Below are 16,482 nucleotides of genomic sequence, written 5' to 3'. Positions count from 1 at the left end.
CCCTGCTCTCTCCAGACAGGGCCTCAGTCACAAAGCACACTTTGTCCCAGTAAATGTGATAAGGCCTGCAGCTGGGCCACCATGCAGTGTCCTGTCCCCTCTCTCTGTCTCTGTCTCCCCTCACACCCTGTCACATCACAGAGCCTGAGGTATGCACCATAATGACAGGGCAACCTCCAGGTAATATTTCACCCAGCCAACACTGAGATAAGTGCCCTGACTCTGATAAATCATCAGACCAAAACAACTTCCATTCTGAGCCTTAGCATAGGACTTATATGAGGCTGTTGTAGCAACTGTACTCTCACAAAGGAAGCCGTATGGATGGTAGTCACAGTAGGTTTGTGGCACCTTAATTGGGGAGGACGGGCTCGTGATAATGGCTGGAGTGGAATTTAGCTTGATGGTGCTCTTTAACATACACTCTTAGAGGAAAAGGTGCTATCTAAAGCCAAAAAGGATTCTTCGGCTGTCCCCATAGGAGAACCATTTTTTATTCCGGGTAGAATCATTTTGTTTCCCTTTACACAGAGGGTTCTACATGGAACCCAAAAGGGTTCTACCTGGAACCAAAAAGGGTTCTCCTATAGGGACAGCCGAAAACCCCTTTTGGAACCCTTTTTTCTAAGAGTGTACTTAAGTCAATTTCTACAGTGAAGTGCCATAAACAGAAAAGAAGCTGTGAAAATCAGTTGATTGTCATCATGTCATATTATTGCATACAATCCATTCTGTTTGCTTGTTCAGCACATACATGTTCCGTTGTTTGTGTGTGCCTCAGTGGCTATCACTCAATATTTCCTGTAGTGATGGGAAGTTCAACGCTTTTTACTGACTCAGATCGTTTCGACTCGTTCAGTCAAAAGTATGAATCTTTCGACTCATTTCGTTATTTTTATTTAGTAATGCCCAGAGCGCGCAGGGCCCCCTACCGGCCAACGATTAACTAAAAACTTGACCGGCTCATGATTCTACAAGCGTTCACCATAAGGGGCTTATTGGAGCTGTCATTTGTGACTGAGACTTACTAAAGTCTGCTTCCAACCATGTACATTTGTGATAGCTAGGCATACAACCAGACTAGATTGTGAACGACTCTTTGCGGAATGACTTGCCTGCCGAGAGGGAGATAAGCACTGCTGCAGGCCCCCAAATGATTCTTCCTCGATTTTGTTGAGCAGAGGCAGGCTGTTTATGCTTCTACAAAGCTGTGTAGCTTTCAATAATCAATTAATTACATTCATTATTACACCATGAGATCAAATACCAGTTCTAACATGTATTATTCTTCTCTATGCTGCATATGCAGCATGATCTATTTTCCTGCGCGCACATATGATAGACAGCTGGTGGTCGGGGGGCACGTCTCTGGAACCACTGAGCCGGAGAAACGCGTATTAATCCTGCTGTAGGTCTCATCGTGGCCAGCAGAGCAGATCAAACGAACGACTAAAAGGAACGAGTCACTCTGAAAAATGTATCATGACTCTCAAGTCAGTAAAAAAGGTTGTTCAAAAAGAATCATTTGTGACCTGCACATCACTCATTTCCTGTTGCTCACAGATTCACCCAAGTCACTTCAGAGTCTAGCGTGCTCCCAATTACTGCCTCTTCAATTTAAATTATATTATATTGAATTCTGTATGACGTTGCAACCCAAGTAATTAGTGTCTATTTCACAATAAGCTTTGTTAGTAGGTTGCACATATTGATATGATATACACTGAGTGTACAAATCATTAGGAACACCCGCTCTTTCCATGACATAGACTGACCAGGTGAATCCAGGTGAAAGCTATGATCCCATATTGATGTCACTTGTTAAATCCACTTCAATCAGTGTAGATGAAGGAGAGGAGACAGGTTAAAGAAGGATTTTTAAGCCTTGATACAATTGAAACATGGATTGTGTATGTGTGCCATTCAGAGGGTGAATGGGCAAGACAAAAGATTTAAGTGCTTTTGAACAGGGTGTGGTAGTAGTAGGTACCAGACACACCGGTTTGAGTGTGTCAAGAACTGCAACGCAGCTGGGTTTTTCACGCTCAACAGTTTCCCGTGTGCATGAACAATGGTCCACGACCCAAAGGACACCCAGCCAACATGACACAACTGTGGGAAGCGTTGGCGTCAACATGAGCATGCCTGCAACATTGAACATCGTTTGAGTTGCTGGGTTCACAAACATAAGGCTCTTATTGACAATCTCCCATGCTATCTGAACAGAAGGAGCCCTCTGTTCAATACTACATAGCAGGAACATGTTATTGTCATGCTAGTTTTGTTAGCTAACAGCCCACCATAAGACACTGCATCTCAGTGCAAGAGGCGTCACTGCAGTACCTGGTTCGAATCCAGGCTGCATCACATCTGGCCGTGATTGGGAGTCCCATAGGGCGTCGTCTGGGTTTGGCCGGTGTAGGCCGTCATTGTAAGTGAGAATTTGTTCTTAACTGACTTGCCTAGTTAAATAAAGGTTTAATTAAAAATAATAATAATAATCTGTCTAAATCTGAGTCCATGTCTGGGGACATCTAGAGAAGGTTGACACAATGGAAGAGTCCAGTCAACAAGGACTTTATGACAAAAGAAGAAATACTCATGTTGATGGAACCAATTGAAAATTCTATTGAATATTTTTGTATTGGTTTGTAACTTGAAATCAAGTGGAAACAGAGTGGACTATTCCCCAACCGATTCACATACAGTGGATGTGTCATGTGTGATATGTAAACACATTTTTTGTTCTGATGGGTATGTAACAGTACTCACACAACATGTCTGAGTGTATGTCAGTGTAATTTCTAGAGAATTATATGTAACAGACATTTTATTCCCTTTCTCTCTCTGCAGTGTTTCCTTTGTGGTGGGGGGGTGGGGTGGCCAACGGTGGTGGGGGCTGGGCCCAGGGCTGGGGCTGGGACCGCTGTATGCAATGGGAACCAGGGCCTGGAGAGGGGGCCCAGGCCCCAGCGTTTGACTGCCCAGTCTGGTGTGTCCTCTGCCAGGGATGCAGGGCTAGGCTCAGGGAGGCCTGCCAGAGAGGGAGGGGGGCCATCAGACTGCCCACAGACATGCTTAGCATCAAACTCCCCCAGCTCTTTGACATCCACCAAGTCCCCAAGGTAAGAGTGGCCAGACTGAAAGAGAAACCTTTCACAACCATTTCACAAACCTTCAGAGGTTTCACTGACTAAATGTTCATGTTTTCCTAAATATAGGATATGGTGTCGAGATCAGGATTGTGTCACATAGTTCCCAGAGGGCTGTTTGCACTTATGTTCAACCCAGTCCTTGCTCCATCTTCACCCGGGTCCGTATTCACAAAGTGTCTCAGAGTAGCAGTGCTGATATAGGATCAGTTTTGCCTATTCAATTATGAAGTGACGCCCGACAACCTGCCCGCTCGACCCCATCCCCTCCTCCCTTCCCCAGACCATCTCTGGAAACCTCCCATTCCTTACTTCCCTCATCAACTCATCCCTGAACACTGGCTGTGTCCCCTCTGACTTCAAAATGGCCTGAGTCGCTCCCCTACTCAAGAAACCATCACTCGAACCCTCTGATGTCAAGAACTACAGACCTGTATCCCTTCTTTCTTTTCTTTCCAAAACACTTGAGCGTGATGTCTCTGACCAACTCTTTCGATATCTCTCTCAGAACCATCTTCATTATCCTAACCTGTCAGGCTTCAAGACGGGTCACTCAACGGGTCACTCAACCAAGACTGCTCTCCGCACTGCCAAAGCTGACTTTCTCTCCTCTGTTCGCATCCTCCTAGATCTATCCACTGCCTTCGACACCGTGAACCATCAATCCTCCTCTCCACCCTCTCAGGGCTGGGCGTCTCAGGCTCTGCACACTCTTTGATTGCATCCTACCTGGCAGGCCGCTCCTACCAGGTGACTGTGTTTGCAACATGTACCCTCACTATTGGTGTCACCCAGTGCTCGGTTCTAGTCCCTCTCTTGTCTTCTCTCTATACACCAAATCACTTGGCAGATATCTCAGCTTGGATGTCGGCCCACCTCAAGCTCATCCTCGACAAGACAGAGCTCCTCTTCCTCCAGGGGAATGCCTGCCCCTGCTCCAAGACCACTCTATCACGGTTGACAACTCCACGGTGTCCCCCTCCCAGAGTGCAAAGAACCCTGGCATGACCCTGGACAACACCCTGTTGTTCTCTGCAAACATCAAAGCAGTGACTTGCGTTAGTAGAGTATGACCCTATCTCACGCAGGAAGCGGTGCAGGTCCTAATCAGTCTCCCGTCTGGACTACTGCAACACGCTGTTGGCTGGACTCCCCGCTTGTGCCATAAAAAACCTGCAATTTATCCAGAATTCCGCAGCCCACCTGGTGTTCAACCTTCCCAAGTTCTCTTATTTCACCCCACTCCTCCGCACACTCCACTGGCTTCCAGACGAAGCTTGTTTCCACTACAACACCATGGTGCTTGCCTAAGGACCAGCAAGAGGAACTGCCCCTCCCTACCTTCAGTCTATGCTCAACTCCTACACCCTAACCCGAGGACTCGGTTCTGCCAACTCTGGTCTCTTGGCCCTCCCACCCCTACAGGAGGGCAGATGCCGCTCAGCCCCGTCAAAGCTCTTCTTTCTACTGGAACCAGCTTCCTCCTGAAGCTAGAACAGCAGAGTCCCTGATCCATTTTACGAAAACATCTGAAACCCTACCTCTTCAAAGAGTATCTTAAATAATCCCACAGCACCCCCCCACACATTTTTTGTAAATAAAAAAATAAATAAAGATGGCCTTTCGTGAACTAACACTCGCACATGACTTTTTCCCCTCTACTAGCACTGACTTTGCTGATAGCTACTAAAAAAAGTAGTTACTATGACTGAGATATGTGGTTCTCCCACCTAGCTATCTTACGATGAATGCTATCTTAAGATGAATGCAACTGTAAGCCACACTGGATAAGAGTGTCTGCTAAATTACTAAAATGCCAATGTAAGTGTTGATCAGCATTCCTGCTCTAAGACATTTTGAAATACAGGCCCAGATGTACCAGACTAGGAGGACAGGTCTTGATGTTCTCCAGTTGTTTGTTAGATAATCTCTGTAGTAGCCTATGTACTGTGTATCACAGTGTTTTTCCTTCAGGTGTTCCGGGAGGATGGCATCATCTCGGGATACCGTCACCCCCAAAGCTCCGCCCTGGACTGCATCCTTAGCAGCTTCCAGATGACCAATGAGACAGTCAACATCTGGACCCACTTCCTGCCCACATGGTATGTACACCAATGCAAACACTCTGAATGAAGACAAGGAGATCAGATCCATAGATGGCGGGAGGTATTCTGTAACAATTAGGGCTGGTTTTGACTGGAAAACATATGTATCAGATTGATGTCTTCCTGTCTTCATATCAAATCTTCCGATCACTCCCGCATTTCATTTGAAATGGAACTGATGGTGTTGCGACACGTCTCATTTCCCAGGTACTTCCTGTGGCGCTTCAGTGTCCTGTGCTCCACACTGAACTTCCTGTCGGAGAGCTACACCTGGCCGCTGCTGGTGTACATGCTGCTAATCTGCGTGTACCCCTTCACCTCCAGCTGTGCCCACACCTTCAGCACCATGTCCCCCGAGGCACGCCACATCTGCTACTTCTTCGACTACGGCGCCCTCAGCCTCTACAGCCTGGGTAAGGCCGCTGCATGAAGTCTGACTGTCTGCACTTCACAGTTAGACTATTAGTTCTTCCTTTACCTTTAGTTATTTCTTTCTGGTCACATTTCCTCCAGTACCAAGACTGCCAAGTCTCACAGTAGGCTACTGCTTCCCCTAATGCGAACTGGTGCAATCCCACAGGGTACAGGCCACGTGCCATCTTTCAAGTTCCAAAAAGTCTCGGTGAACTTGGGCAATCAGTTGCACGATTAGAACTTTATATACTACTTCCCACATTTGTAACCATTGTTTGTGTGGTTACTTCATTGTTCGTGTATGTTTTATTTGGCACTGTGTGTGTCGTGTTTCTGTGCTGTCTGGGCTTGTCAGATTCACTTTAATTAAAGTTTTTGGGCCACAAAACCTCATACTAATACATGTCTTCAAGTATCAAATCAAATCAAATGTTATTGTTCACATACACATATTTAGCAGATGTTATTGCGGGTGTAGGGAAATGCTTGTGTTCCTAGCTCCAACAGTGCGGTGGTATCTAACAATTCACAATAATACACACAAATCTAAAAGTAAAAGAATGTAATTAAGAAATGTAAAAAAAATTGGACGAGCAATGTCGGAGTGGCATTGACTGAAATACAGTAGAATAGAATACAGTATATACAGTTGAAGTCGGAAGTTTACATACACTTTAGCCAAATACATTTAAACTCAGTTTTTCACAATTCCTGACATTTAATCCTAGTAAAAGTCCCTGTATTAGGTCAGTCAGGATAACCACTTTATTTTAAGAATGTGAAATGTCAAAATAATAGTAGAGAGAATTATTTATTTGAGCTTTTATTTCTTTCATCACATTCCCAGTGTGTCAGAAGTTTACATAACTCAATTAGTATTTGGTAGCATTGCCTTTAAATTGTTTAACTTGGATCAAACGTTTCGAGTAGCCTTACACAAGCTTCCCACAATACGTTGGGTGAATTTTGGCCCATTCCTTCTGACAGAGCTGGTGTAACTGAGTCAGGCTTGTAGGCCGCCTTGCTCACACACGCTTTTTCAGTTCTGCCCACACATTTTCTGTAGGATTGAGGTCAGGGCTTTGTGATGGCCACTCCAATACCTTGACTTTGTTGTTCTTAAGCCATTTTGTCACAACTTTGGAAGTATGCTTGGGGTCATTGTCCATTTGGAAGACCCATTTGCGACCAAGCTTTAACTTCCTGACTGATGTAATGAGATGTTGCTTCAATATATCCACATAATTTTCCATCCTCATGATGCCATCTATTTTGTGAAGTGCACCAGTCCCTCCTGCAGCAAAGCACCCCCACAACATGATGCTGCCACCCCCGTGCTTCACGGTTGGGATGGTGTTCTTTGGCTTGCAAGCCTCCCCCTTTTTCCTCCAAACATAATGATGGTCATTATGGCCAAATAGTTCTATTTTTGTTTCATCAGACCAGAGGACATTTCTCCAAAAAGTACGAGCTTTGTCCCCATGTGCAGTTGCAAACCGTAGTCTGGCTTTTTTACGGCGGTTTTGGAGCAGTGGCTTCTTCCTTTCTGAGCAGCCTTTCAGATTATGTCGATATAGGACTCATTTTACTGTGGATATAGATACTTTTGTACTCGTTTCCTCCAGCATCTTCACAAGGTCCTTTGCTGTTGTTCTGGAATTGATTTGCACTTTTCACACCAAAGTACGTTCATCTCTAGGAGACAGAACGCGTCTCCTTCCTGAGCGGTATGGCGGCTGCGTGGTCCCATGGTGTTTATATTTGGGTACTACTGTTTGTACAGATGAACGTGATACCTTCAGGCGTTTGGAGGTCTTGGCTGATTTCTTTTGATTTTCCCATGATGTCAAGCAAAGAGGCACTGAGTTTGAAGGTAGGCCTTGAAATACATCCACAGGTACACCTCCAATTGACTCAAATTATGTCAATTAGCCTATCAGAAGCTTCTAAAGCTAAGACAGAATTTTCTGGAATTTTCCAAGCTGTTTAAAGGCACAGTCAACTTAGTGTATGTAAACTTCTGACGCACTGGAATTGTCATACAGTGAATTATAAGTGAAATAATCTGTAAACAATTGTTGGAAAAATGACTTGTGTCATGCACAAAGTAGATGTCCTAACCGACTTAACAAGAAATTTGTGGAATGGTTGAAAAACAAGTTTTAATGGCTCCAAAATAAGTGTATGTAAACTTCTGACTTCAACTGTACATATAAACTGAGTAAAGCACTATGTAAACAAGTTCGACAGCTCAATACCAACAGTGAAATCAGAGTTTTGTTTTCTTTTACAATTCTTTCACCTTGGAATAATGTTTGTCTTTCGTTTAAGACATCCAGCCTGAGGGTTGCTCTTCCAGTAGAGAAGACATACAGGGCTACTTACAAACAGAAAGCATGTCGCACCAGATTGCACTGTCAGATTTAGGTCAACAGGCAGCATAGATTAAAATATCAGCCTATGTTTTCCTCTCGGATCCAGCATCTGGGAATAGTTTTTATGGATGTGTGCATACCACTGCTCTACAGCTTCACATGTACATTTTCCATGGATTCATGTCTGTTTCCACATGCTTGCTCAACCAATTCACATACTTGGGTATTTGCATTCTGCTTGTGAATACGTGTGCTTTTCTTGGGTGTGTGTTTGCTCGTATGGGTGTGTGTGATGTCCCTCTCTTTCAAACAGAAACTTTGTCTCTTACTTTGAAAAAGTGTATTTTCAAAGCCGTATTAATGGATATGAGGCCCCTTCAATATGATCCTTATTCTACCACAATTATCCTTACTGCCAAAATATACCCAGCCCTAAATGTCCAAAAGTTTCTGAGATAAGAATTGCAAATGTTTACTGTAGGTGGTGTTCTCCAGCCAAGCTTTTTTTTTAAAGCCTCTAGATTTATTGAAAGTACTTCATTGGGATTAAAACGGGTGTTGAAGCATATTTACAGCAAGTACAAGGCCAACGTTTCATTAGTAGGTTATTAAAGCCTAATTGATATGTTATGAGCAATTGCAATTTATAATTATTTTAAGTGCTTGGTGAGTGTATGGTAGGGAAATGCATGGTAGATTTAGTTTCAGATATTGTATGTTTTTTCTTTTTACCTTTCAGTGTTTTTGTGTTTGTGTTCAGGTTGTGCCATAACCTATAGCTCCTATGTGATGCCTGACTGCTGGGTCAACAGCTGGCTGCACCAACACTTTGTGCCCATCGCCATCTGCAACACACTATTCTGCACCAGCCTGTCCTGCTATTCTAGGTAGGCAGCCAATACGGTCTCCTACCCATGATGCATCACTCTCCTGGTCGTTGAAACCATTGTAACTTTTCTCCCTCTGTTTTTATTTTTTTATAGATTCCTGGAGATGCAGTTTCCACACCGGAGTAAAATTCTCCGGACAGGGGCATTTGTCTTTCCATTCATCTTTGACAACATCCCTCTATTTTACAGAGTGAGTTTATTTTTGAAAAGGTAGACAGAGTTCACAGAAAGTCTGCTTGTATGGTAATTGGGTCGCATTCTGTTTGTTATGTCACAGTTTATATCTGATTAATGCCTCTCTTTAATACTTTGACCAGGACTTTTGGCTCATTAACTTAGAAACTGATTTTGTGTAGACTAAATAAAGATTTGACCACATGCTGTTAAATCTTTTAATCTCTTTGGCCGCTGTTTGTGCCAATGATCTTATGTGGGTTTGTATATGTGTGTGTGTCTGTGTGTGTGTGTGTGTGTGTAGCTGCTGCTGTGCTGCGGGGGCAGCTGCTGTCACAGTGAGGCCCTGCCCAGTCACTGTTACCACCTCCTCTTCGCCTTCCTCACCTGCTTCCTGTTTGCCTCACACCTCCCGGAGAGGCTGGCCCCGGGGCGCTTCGACTACTTTGGTACGTCCACACCAGCGCCCGGTTACCATGGCAACGTGAATTGGAAGGTTATATCAGTTATTGAACAAGCTTTAGCTAGTCTGGCCTGTGGCCAGTTATTGTTGGCGCATAGCGGTATCATTTCTGCTGTATCCATGATGGTACTGTAGGCAAATATTTGAACAGTGACAATTCTTTGAGCAAACCTGGTAAATCCTTGTTCACTGCAGTATGATCAAATTCAAGCATTTCTAATGACTCTCTCTCTCATTGATCTCTCTCTCCTCTTTCTCCTCTCTCAGGTCACAGTCACCAGCTTTTCCACATCTGTGCCGTGGTGGGTACCCACTTCCAGATGGAGGCGGTGCTAGCAGATATGACCTCACGCAGGGCGTGGCTCATCGCGCAGGCGGCCGTACCCTCCTTCCTGAGTACCCTGGGGGCACTGGCCCTCGGCATCATCCTCAACCTAGGCATCATTGGCATCTTCAGTGCCCCTCTGCTGTGGAACCCTCACCACAGTGCCAACCACCCACTGACGCCACCCACGAAACGCAAGCAACAGTGACACTCCCCACAACCAGTGACCACCCAGTATGTTCAAATTAAAAGTTTGGCTAAACCATTCTACCAGTCGTGAACTTTGGAAATAATAACCATAAAACCAGGTAGTTTTTGTATAAACCCATTGGATTATTATCACAGAATGGTTTTTCTACATGTTATTCTAACGTCAATTTAAGGTTTGTTTAGGAGTTTATTAATGTCTTCACTGTTTACTTTGACGCCGAATACCCAGCTATTTTTATGAAGCCTTTCAGTTATTCAGTATCATTGTTTACTGTTAAAAGTTGTGGAGGTATTTCGAGTTAAAGTATCATATGCCAACTTCTTTTCACTTATACTTGAAAGGATCTGGGTTGTATGAAGCATATGTGATGTCTAACAACACATAAAAGTGCCTTCTTTTATATATAGTGACCCAAATGTTAACTAAGTACTCGTAAATATTATTTCTGGTTTGTGTAAATCTCAAACTGGAAAAATCTTTAACTGTAAATTTGCAGGGAATTTTCATATTAATATATAAATATTTAGTTACTGTTTTTCAATTGTCCTATATATTTGTAAGCCATTATTAGAACATCTCAAAACCCATATTTAATATAAATTATGACTGACCATTACATGATTCTCATGACTTCTAAAATAATCTGTACTCTCACTAACTGGAGTACTTAGTATGATTCCACCATTTTGTTTTAATATTCAATACCATCTCATTTAAATCTCCACGATGACTTTAATAGATTTACAGACCAGTGTAGTGCTCATTCAGATTGCCTGCTCTAAACGTCTACACGCTTAGAAAAAAAGGTGCTATCTAGAACCTAAAAGGGTTCTTCGACTGTCCCCGTAGGAGAACCCTTTAAAGAACCCTTTTTGGTTCCAGCTAGAACCCTTTTGAGTTCCTTGTAGAACCCTTTCCACAGAGGGTTCTACATGGAACCCAAAAGAGTTCTGTCTGGAGTCAAAAGGGTTCTACCTGAAACCAAAAAGGTTTCTCCTATGGGGACAGCCGAAGAACCCTTTTGGAAGGGTTTTTTCTAAGCGTGTACCTGAAAGCTACAGCACTGTACCATGTCTATGATTAAAAAACAGGTGCCATTTTACAGAGGTACGTTTCCATGGAAACTTCATGGTTCTTCGCAGTTTGTGCTCCTGTGAATGCCCAGTCACTTGAATTGTTCTTTGGAGTACTCTTATTTTTTACTTCTACAACATACAGTAATGGTCATTGGATGCATTTTTTGAAACAATACGTGCTGTTTAAATGTCAGAGAATTACTGATTACTGATAGGACGTACCAAATGACCTTGTTTATAACAGCTATCTGATGGAAGAAATCTTAGATGATGGTGCACAACAGAACTGAATGAGTGATGTCACCTCACCTCCCAGGAATGGGGATGTGGTCAGTGGAGGTCAAAGGGTCTTGGCACTGTCGTATTCATGTGGTATCGTGGTGGTCATTGCAGGTTTATGGCAAACCAATACACCACTCACCCCATGCGAGTATAACATTGTCAGTGGCTATTGTTTACATGTATCCTCGAAAAAGAGTGTGGTATCTCTTGAGTATTTATTCCTTGTAGTATATATAACAGCACCTACTGTTTCTGTTCAGTTGTAAAGTGTGGTGCATATGTACAGATTACTGCCAAAATAAAGGAAACACAAATGTAAAGTGTCTTAATAGGGTGTTGGGCCACCATGAGCCTCCAGAACAGCTTCTATGCCTTGGCATAGATTCTACAAGTCTGGAACTCTATTGGAGGGATGCGACACCATTCTTCCACGAGAAGTTCCATCATTTGGTGTTATGTTGATGGTGGTGGAAAACGCTGTCTTAGGTGCCGCTCCAGATTCAATTGGGTGTGTTCAATTGGGTTGAGATCTGGTGACGGAGACACACACACCTTTTAAACCCCTTATGCTCCTTTGAGACCCCTCTTGCAAAGTCACTGAAATCTCTTCTTGCTATGGTAGCCAAAATAATGGGCAACTGGGCATTTTTATACATGACCCTAAGCATGATGGGATATTAAGTGCTTAATTAACTCAGGAATCACACCTGTGAGGAAGCACATGCTTTCAATATACTTTGTATCCCTCATTTACTCAAGTGTTTCCTTTATTCTGGGAATTACCTGTATATTTACATTATTATTTTTGTAAATGTTTTAGATGAGGAAAAATGATTAATTACATCCCCAACATCATATAATAATTTCTTGATATAATAGCACTTACATGTACCACGCTAGACCTAACACACATGTCATTATTTTATCATGTAGCTCTGTATCCAGTGTGTAGGGGAGACCAGGGTTGGTTGTCACAGTGCTTATAACTCCCAAACTAGAGGGCGCTGTGTAATAATTGTGTGAATGGGTGAATTCTTTGAAAGAACTAATCCACCTGGTCAATTTATATCATCATAACAAAACATTGAGGTGAAGGGATTTTTTTCATAGGTGAAAGTAAAAAAAAATTAAAAAAGATGTCAGTATTTTTTTAAATAAATGTTTGAATTATGGGAGTATACATGTAAAAAAACATTTTAGGGAGAGCTAGATTCCAAACCTATTTCTGAGTTCCTAGGTCAAGCCATGTGGTAACTATCATCCTAATTAGCATTGGGTGCTGTTGCTATAAACCTCCCATCCCAATAAACCTGAACACCTTTGGCCGGCATATCAAAATGTGTTGGGAATAATATACAGTTGAAGTCAGAAGTTTACATACACTTAGGTTGGAGTCATTAAAACGTGTTTTTCAACCACTCCACAAATTTCTTGTTAACAAACTATAGTTTTGGCAAGTCGGTTAGGACATCTACTTTGTGCATGACACAAGTAATTTTTACAACCAAATAATTTAACTTATAATTCACTGTATCACAATTCCAGTGGGTCAGAAGTTTACATACACTAAGTTGACTGTGCCTTTAAACAGCTTGGAAAATTCCAAAAATTATGTCATGGCTTTAGAAGCTTCTGATAGGCTAATTGACATCATTTGAGTCAATTGGAGGTGTACCTGTGGATGTATTTCAAGGCCTACCTTCAAACTCAGTGCCTCTTTGCTTGACATCATGGGAAAATCAAAAGAAATCAGCCAAGACCTCAGAAAAAAATTGTAGACCTCCACAAGTCTGGCTCATCCTTGGGAGCAATTTCCAAACGCCTGAAGGTACCACGTTCTTCTGTACAAACAATAGTACACAAATATAAACACCAAGGGACCACGTAGCCGCCATACCGCTCAGGAAGGAGACACGTTCTGTCTCCTAGAGATGAACGTACTTTGGTGCGAAAAGTGCAAATCAATTCCAGAACAACAGGAAAGGACCCTGTGAAGATGCTGGAGGAAACAAGTACAAAAGTATCTAAATCCACATTAAAATGAGTCCTATATTGACATAACCTGAAAGGCTGCTCAGCAAGGAAGAAGCCACTGCTCCAAAACCACCCTAAAAAAGCCAGACTACGGTTTGCAACTGCACATGGGGACAAAGATCGTACTTTTTGGAGAAATGTCCTCTGGTCTTATGAAACAAAAATAGAACTGTTTGGCCATAATGACCATCGTTATGTCTGGAGGAAAAAGGGGGAGGCTTGCAAGCCGAAGAACACCATCCCAACAGTGAAGCATGGGGGTGGCAGCATCATGTTATGGGGGTGCTTTGCTGCAGGAGGGACTGGTGCACTTCACAAAATAGATGGCAACATGAGGAAGTAAAATTATGTGGATATATTGAAGCAACATCTCAAGACATCAGTCAGGAAGTTAAAGCTTGGTCGCAAATGGGTCTTCAAATGGACAATGACCCCAAGCATACTTCCAAAGTTGTGGCAAAATGGCTTAAGGACAACAAAGTTAAGGTATTGGAGTGGCCATCACAAAGCCTTGACCTCAATCCTATAGAAAATTTGTGGGCAGAACTGAAAAAGCGTATGCGCGCAAGGAGGCCGACAAACCTGACTCAGTTACACCAGCTCTGTCAGGAGGAATGGGCCATAATTCATTTGTTTGACCCAAGTTAAACAATTTAAAGGCAATGCTACCAAATACTAATTGAGTGTATGTAAACTTCTGATCCACTGGGAATGTGATGAAAGAAATTAAAGCTGAAATAAATCCTTATTTGTACTATTATTCTGACATTTCACATTCTTAAAATAAAGTGGTGATCCTGACTGACCTAAGACAGGGAATTTTTACTGGGATTAAATGTCAGGAATTGTGAAAAACTGAGTTTAAATGTATTTGGCTAAGGTGAATGTAAACTTCCGACTTCTGTATGTAGCGTGGAGAGCGTTTGCACATTGGGAAGATGTTGCAGAGACATCAAAATAGAATATGAATGCCTGGCCGACATATAAACTATGTAGAACTGCAGAATGTATGTATTCTAAAAACATCTGTGAGATGTCTTGCCAATTAGCAAACAATGTCTAAACTGCATCTCCCGATTCATAGTGTGTACATCCATTGGCCAGAGGTTTCTCTGCTATCTGGGTTTGTTGCCTTTCTCTCCCAAACATATTTTTTTCTGTCACACACCGACACATGTACACATTTGTGTGCAAACACACGCACACACAAATGTCATGTATTGTTCTCAAGGCATAAAATGCAGAATTTTGTTAGGAATATCATTCGATCAAAGAAAGGCATGGCTATTTCTACAATGCTGTATACTATATTGCTTAATTTCCTGTTACAAAAGGAAAGAACTACTAGCCAACATTGTGACAACCAACCCCATCAGTGGAATCTGCCTAGGGGTGGACGGCGCATAATAATGGCTGGAACAGAGCGAATGGAATGACATCAACTGCAGGGAAACTATGTGTTTGATATATTTGATACCGTTCCACTGATTCCACTTCAGCCATTACCACGAGCCCGTCCTCCCCAATTAAGGTGCCACCAACCTCCTGTGAACCTTATACTGTGTGACAACCAACCCTGCGATGGGGCTGGTTGTCACAAGTGGACAGAGTGTGTTTGGTGGCTTATTACTCCATGTTGGAATAAGACATACTAATAGGATCCCTATTTCAACCCAAGACCCTGGTCTTTCTATTAATGTTGAAGGAGTCTTGTTATATATACTGGTGCTGAGAAATACACACCAGAGTAAAACGTGTGACAACCAACCTCAGTCTCCCCTAAAGGCTTTGGGTGGTTATGAGGGAATAGAAAGTGATATTGTGATCAGTGGACTGTGTTGCAGGTCGAGCAGAGTGTACGGGCAGTGTAGGCTCACACACAAACACACACACGCGCACATACACACATCGACACACATCATTTTACTCCAACGAGTGCCCTATTGTTTGAAAACCATTTTTTGTTTTCAGGGTAAATTTATTGAACACAGAGAAACCTATATATTTGCCCTTTTCATCATTCTTATACTACTCTGTTTTCCACTATTGATTTTGGTATGGTGCTTTCATCGTCTTACAACTTGTTTCTTGGAAGTGGGTCGTGACTAGCGTGTGGCCGACCATATCGACCATAACTCTATCTGAATTGACATATTGTAGTGCTGAATATATCTGCAGTTGGCGCATATAACCTATTGTCCTTTAAGTTGTTGAATATTTGAATGTTCAACTAAATTTCTAAACATTCTGTTATGCTTTTGTCATTGAAATCTACTTTAGTTTAAACTAGATTATCGCTGAAAAAAAGTGATGACCTATTAGTTCAAATGCGTCTGTTTGTTTACGTCGATCCCTTTCATGAAGCTACAATGATGATTCTCAAAGTGTGTTCATATTGAATGACATGTTACAGTAAGTAAAATAGGAAGCTATGCAAAGATTTGGTTGGATGACACAGAGAACCACACACCAATGAACTTCCAGTGACTCCTGAAGAGTGCTAGGTTTTAGCAAAGAGGAAAGAAGCGGTTTGAATGAATGTCTGTGCCTATTGTCCTTCCTTACTACCTTTAATTAAACCTTTATTTTAATTTAGCATATGTGCTGTGTTTTGTGTGGAGAACATAATATAGTTCCTGGGGGAAAAACTGAAAAAAATTATGTAATTGTTTGCTATCTTGTTACTAAAATTGTGTCAATGCTGCCTTATTAGAGTATATTCATCACTGGAATCATTTCTCTAATAAAAATTACTTACCACATATTTGACAGCATTAATGTGTTTGTCTGTCAACTGTGTATAACAACTGTATCAGTTGAAATGTTGGATCATATAGGGGAGTACTGCAGTTATTTTCAAATACACTAGATGACAACCTTTCACTGAGCAATGATCTACTGTAAAACAACCACTGTTCTACTGCAAGACAGAACAACGTATTGGTGTATGTATGAATGTGAGCAGTAGGGGGCATGATTGT

At 42.3% G+C, this 16,482-nt stretch overlaps 1 protein-coding gene across 1 annotated transcript; it reads left to right on the top strand.

The window, feature by feature from the left end:
* The first annotated feature begins 2,880 nt into the window (after positions 1-2,880).
* Positions 2,881-16,265, top strand: LOC139564015 (membrane progestin receptor delta-like). The gene is made up of 7 exons (XM_071383167.1): positions 2,881-3,125; positions 5,127-5,254; positions 5,465-5,670; positions 8,807-8,933; positions 9,030-9,126; positions 9,415-9,559; positions 9,841-16,265. Exons 1-7 carry the CDS (start codon positions 2,931-2,933, stop codon positions 10,104-10,106), a joined length of 1,164 nt encoding a protein of 387 aa, XP_071239268.1. The 5' UTR covers positions 2,881-2,930; the 3' UTR covers positions 10,107-16,265.
* Positions 16,266-16,482: the final 217 nt, after the last annotated feature.

This window comes from Salvelinus alpinus, chromosome 35, assembly GCF_045679555.1.
Source record: "Salvelinus alpinus chromosome 35, SLU_Salpinus.1, whole genome shotgun sequence".
In the NCBI taxonomy this organism is placed as follows: Eukaryota; Metazoa; Chordata; class Actinopteri; order Salmoniformes; family Salmonidae; genus Salvelinus; species Salvelinus alpinus.
Note: the sequence above shows the minus strand (reverse complement) of the source record. Positions and strands in the feature narration are given on the sequence as shown.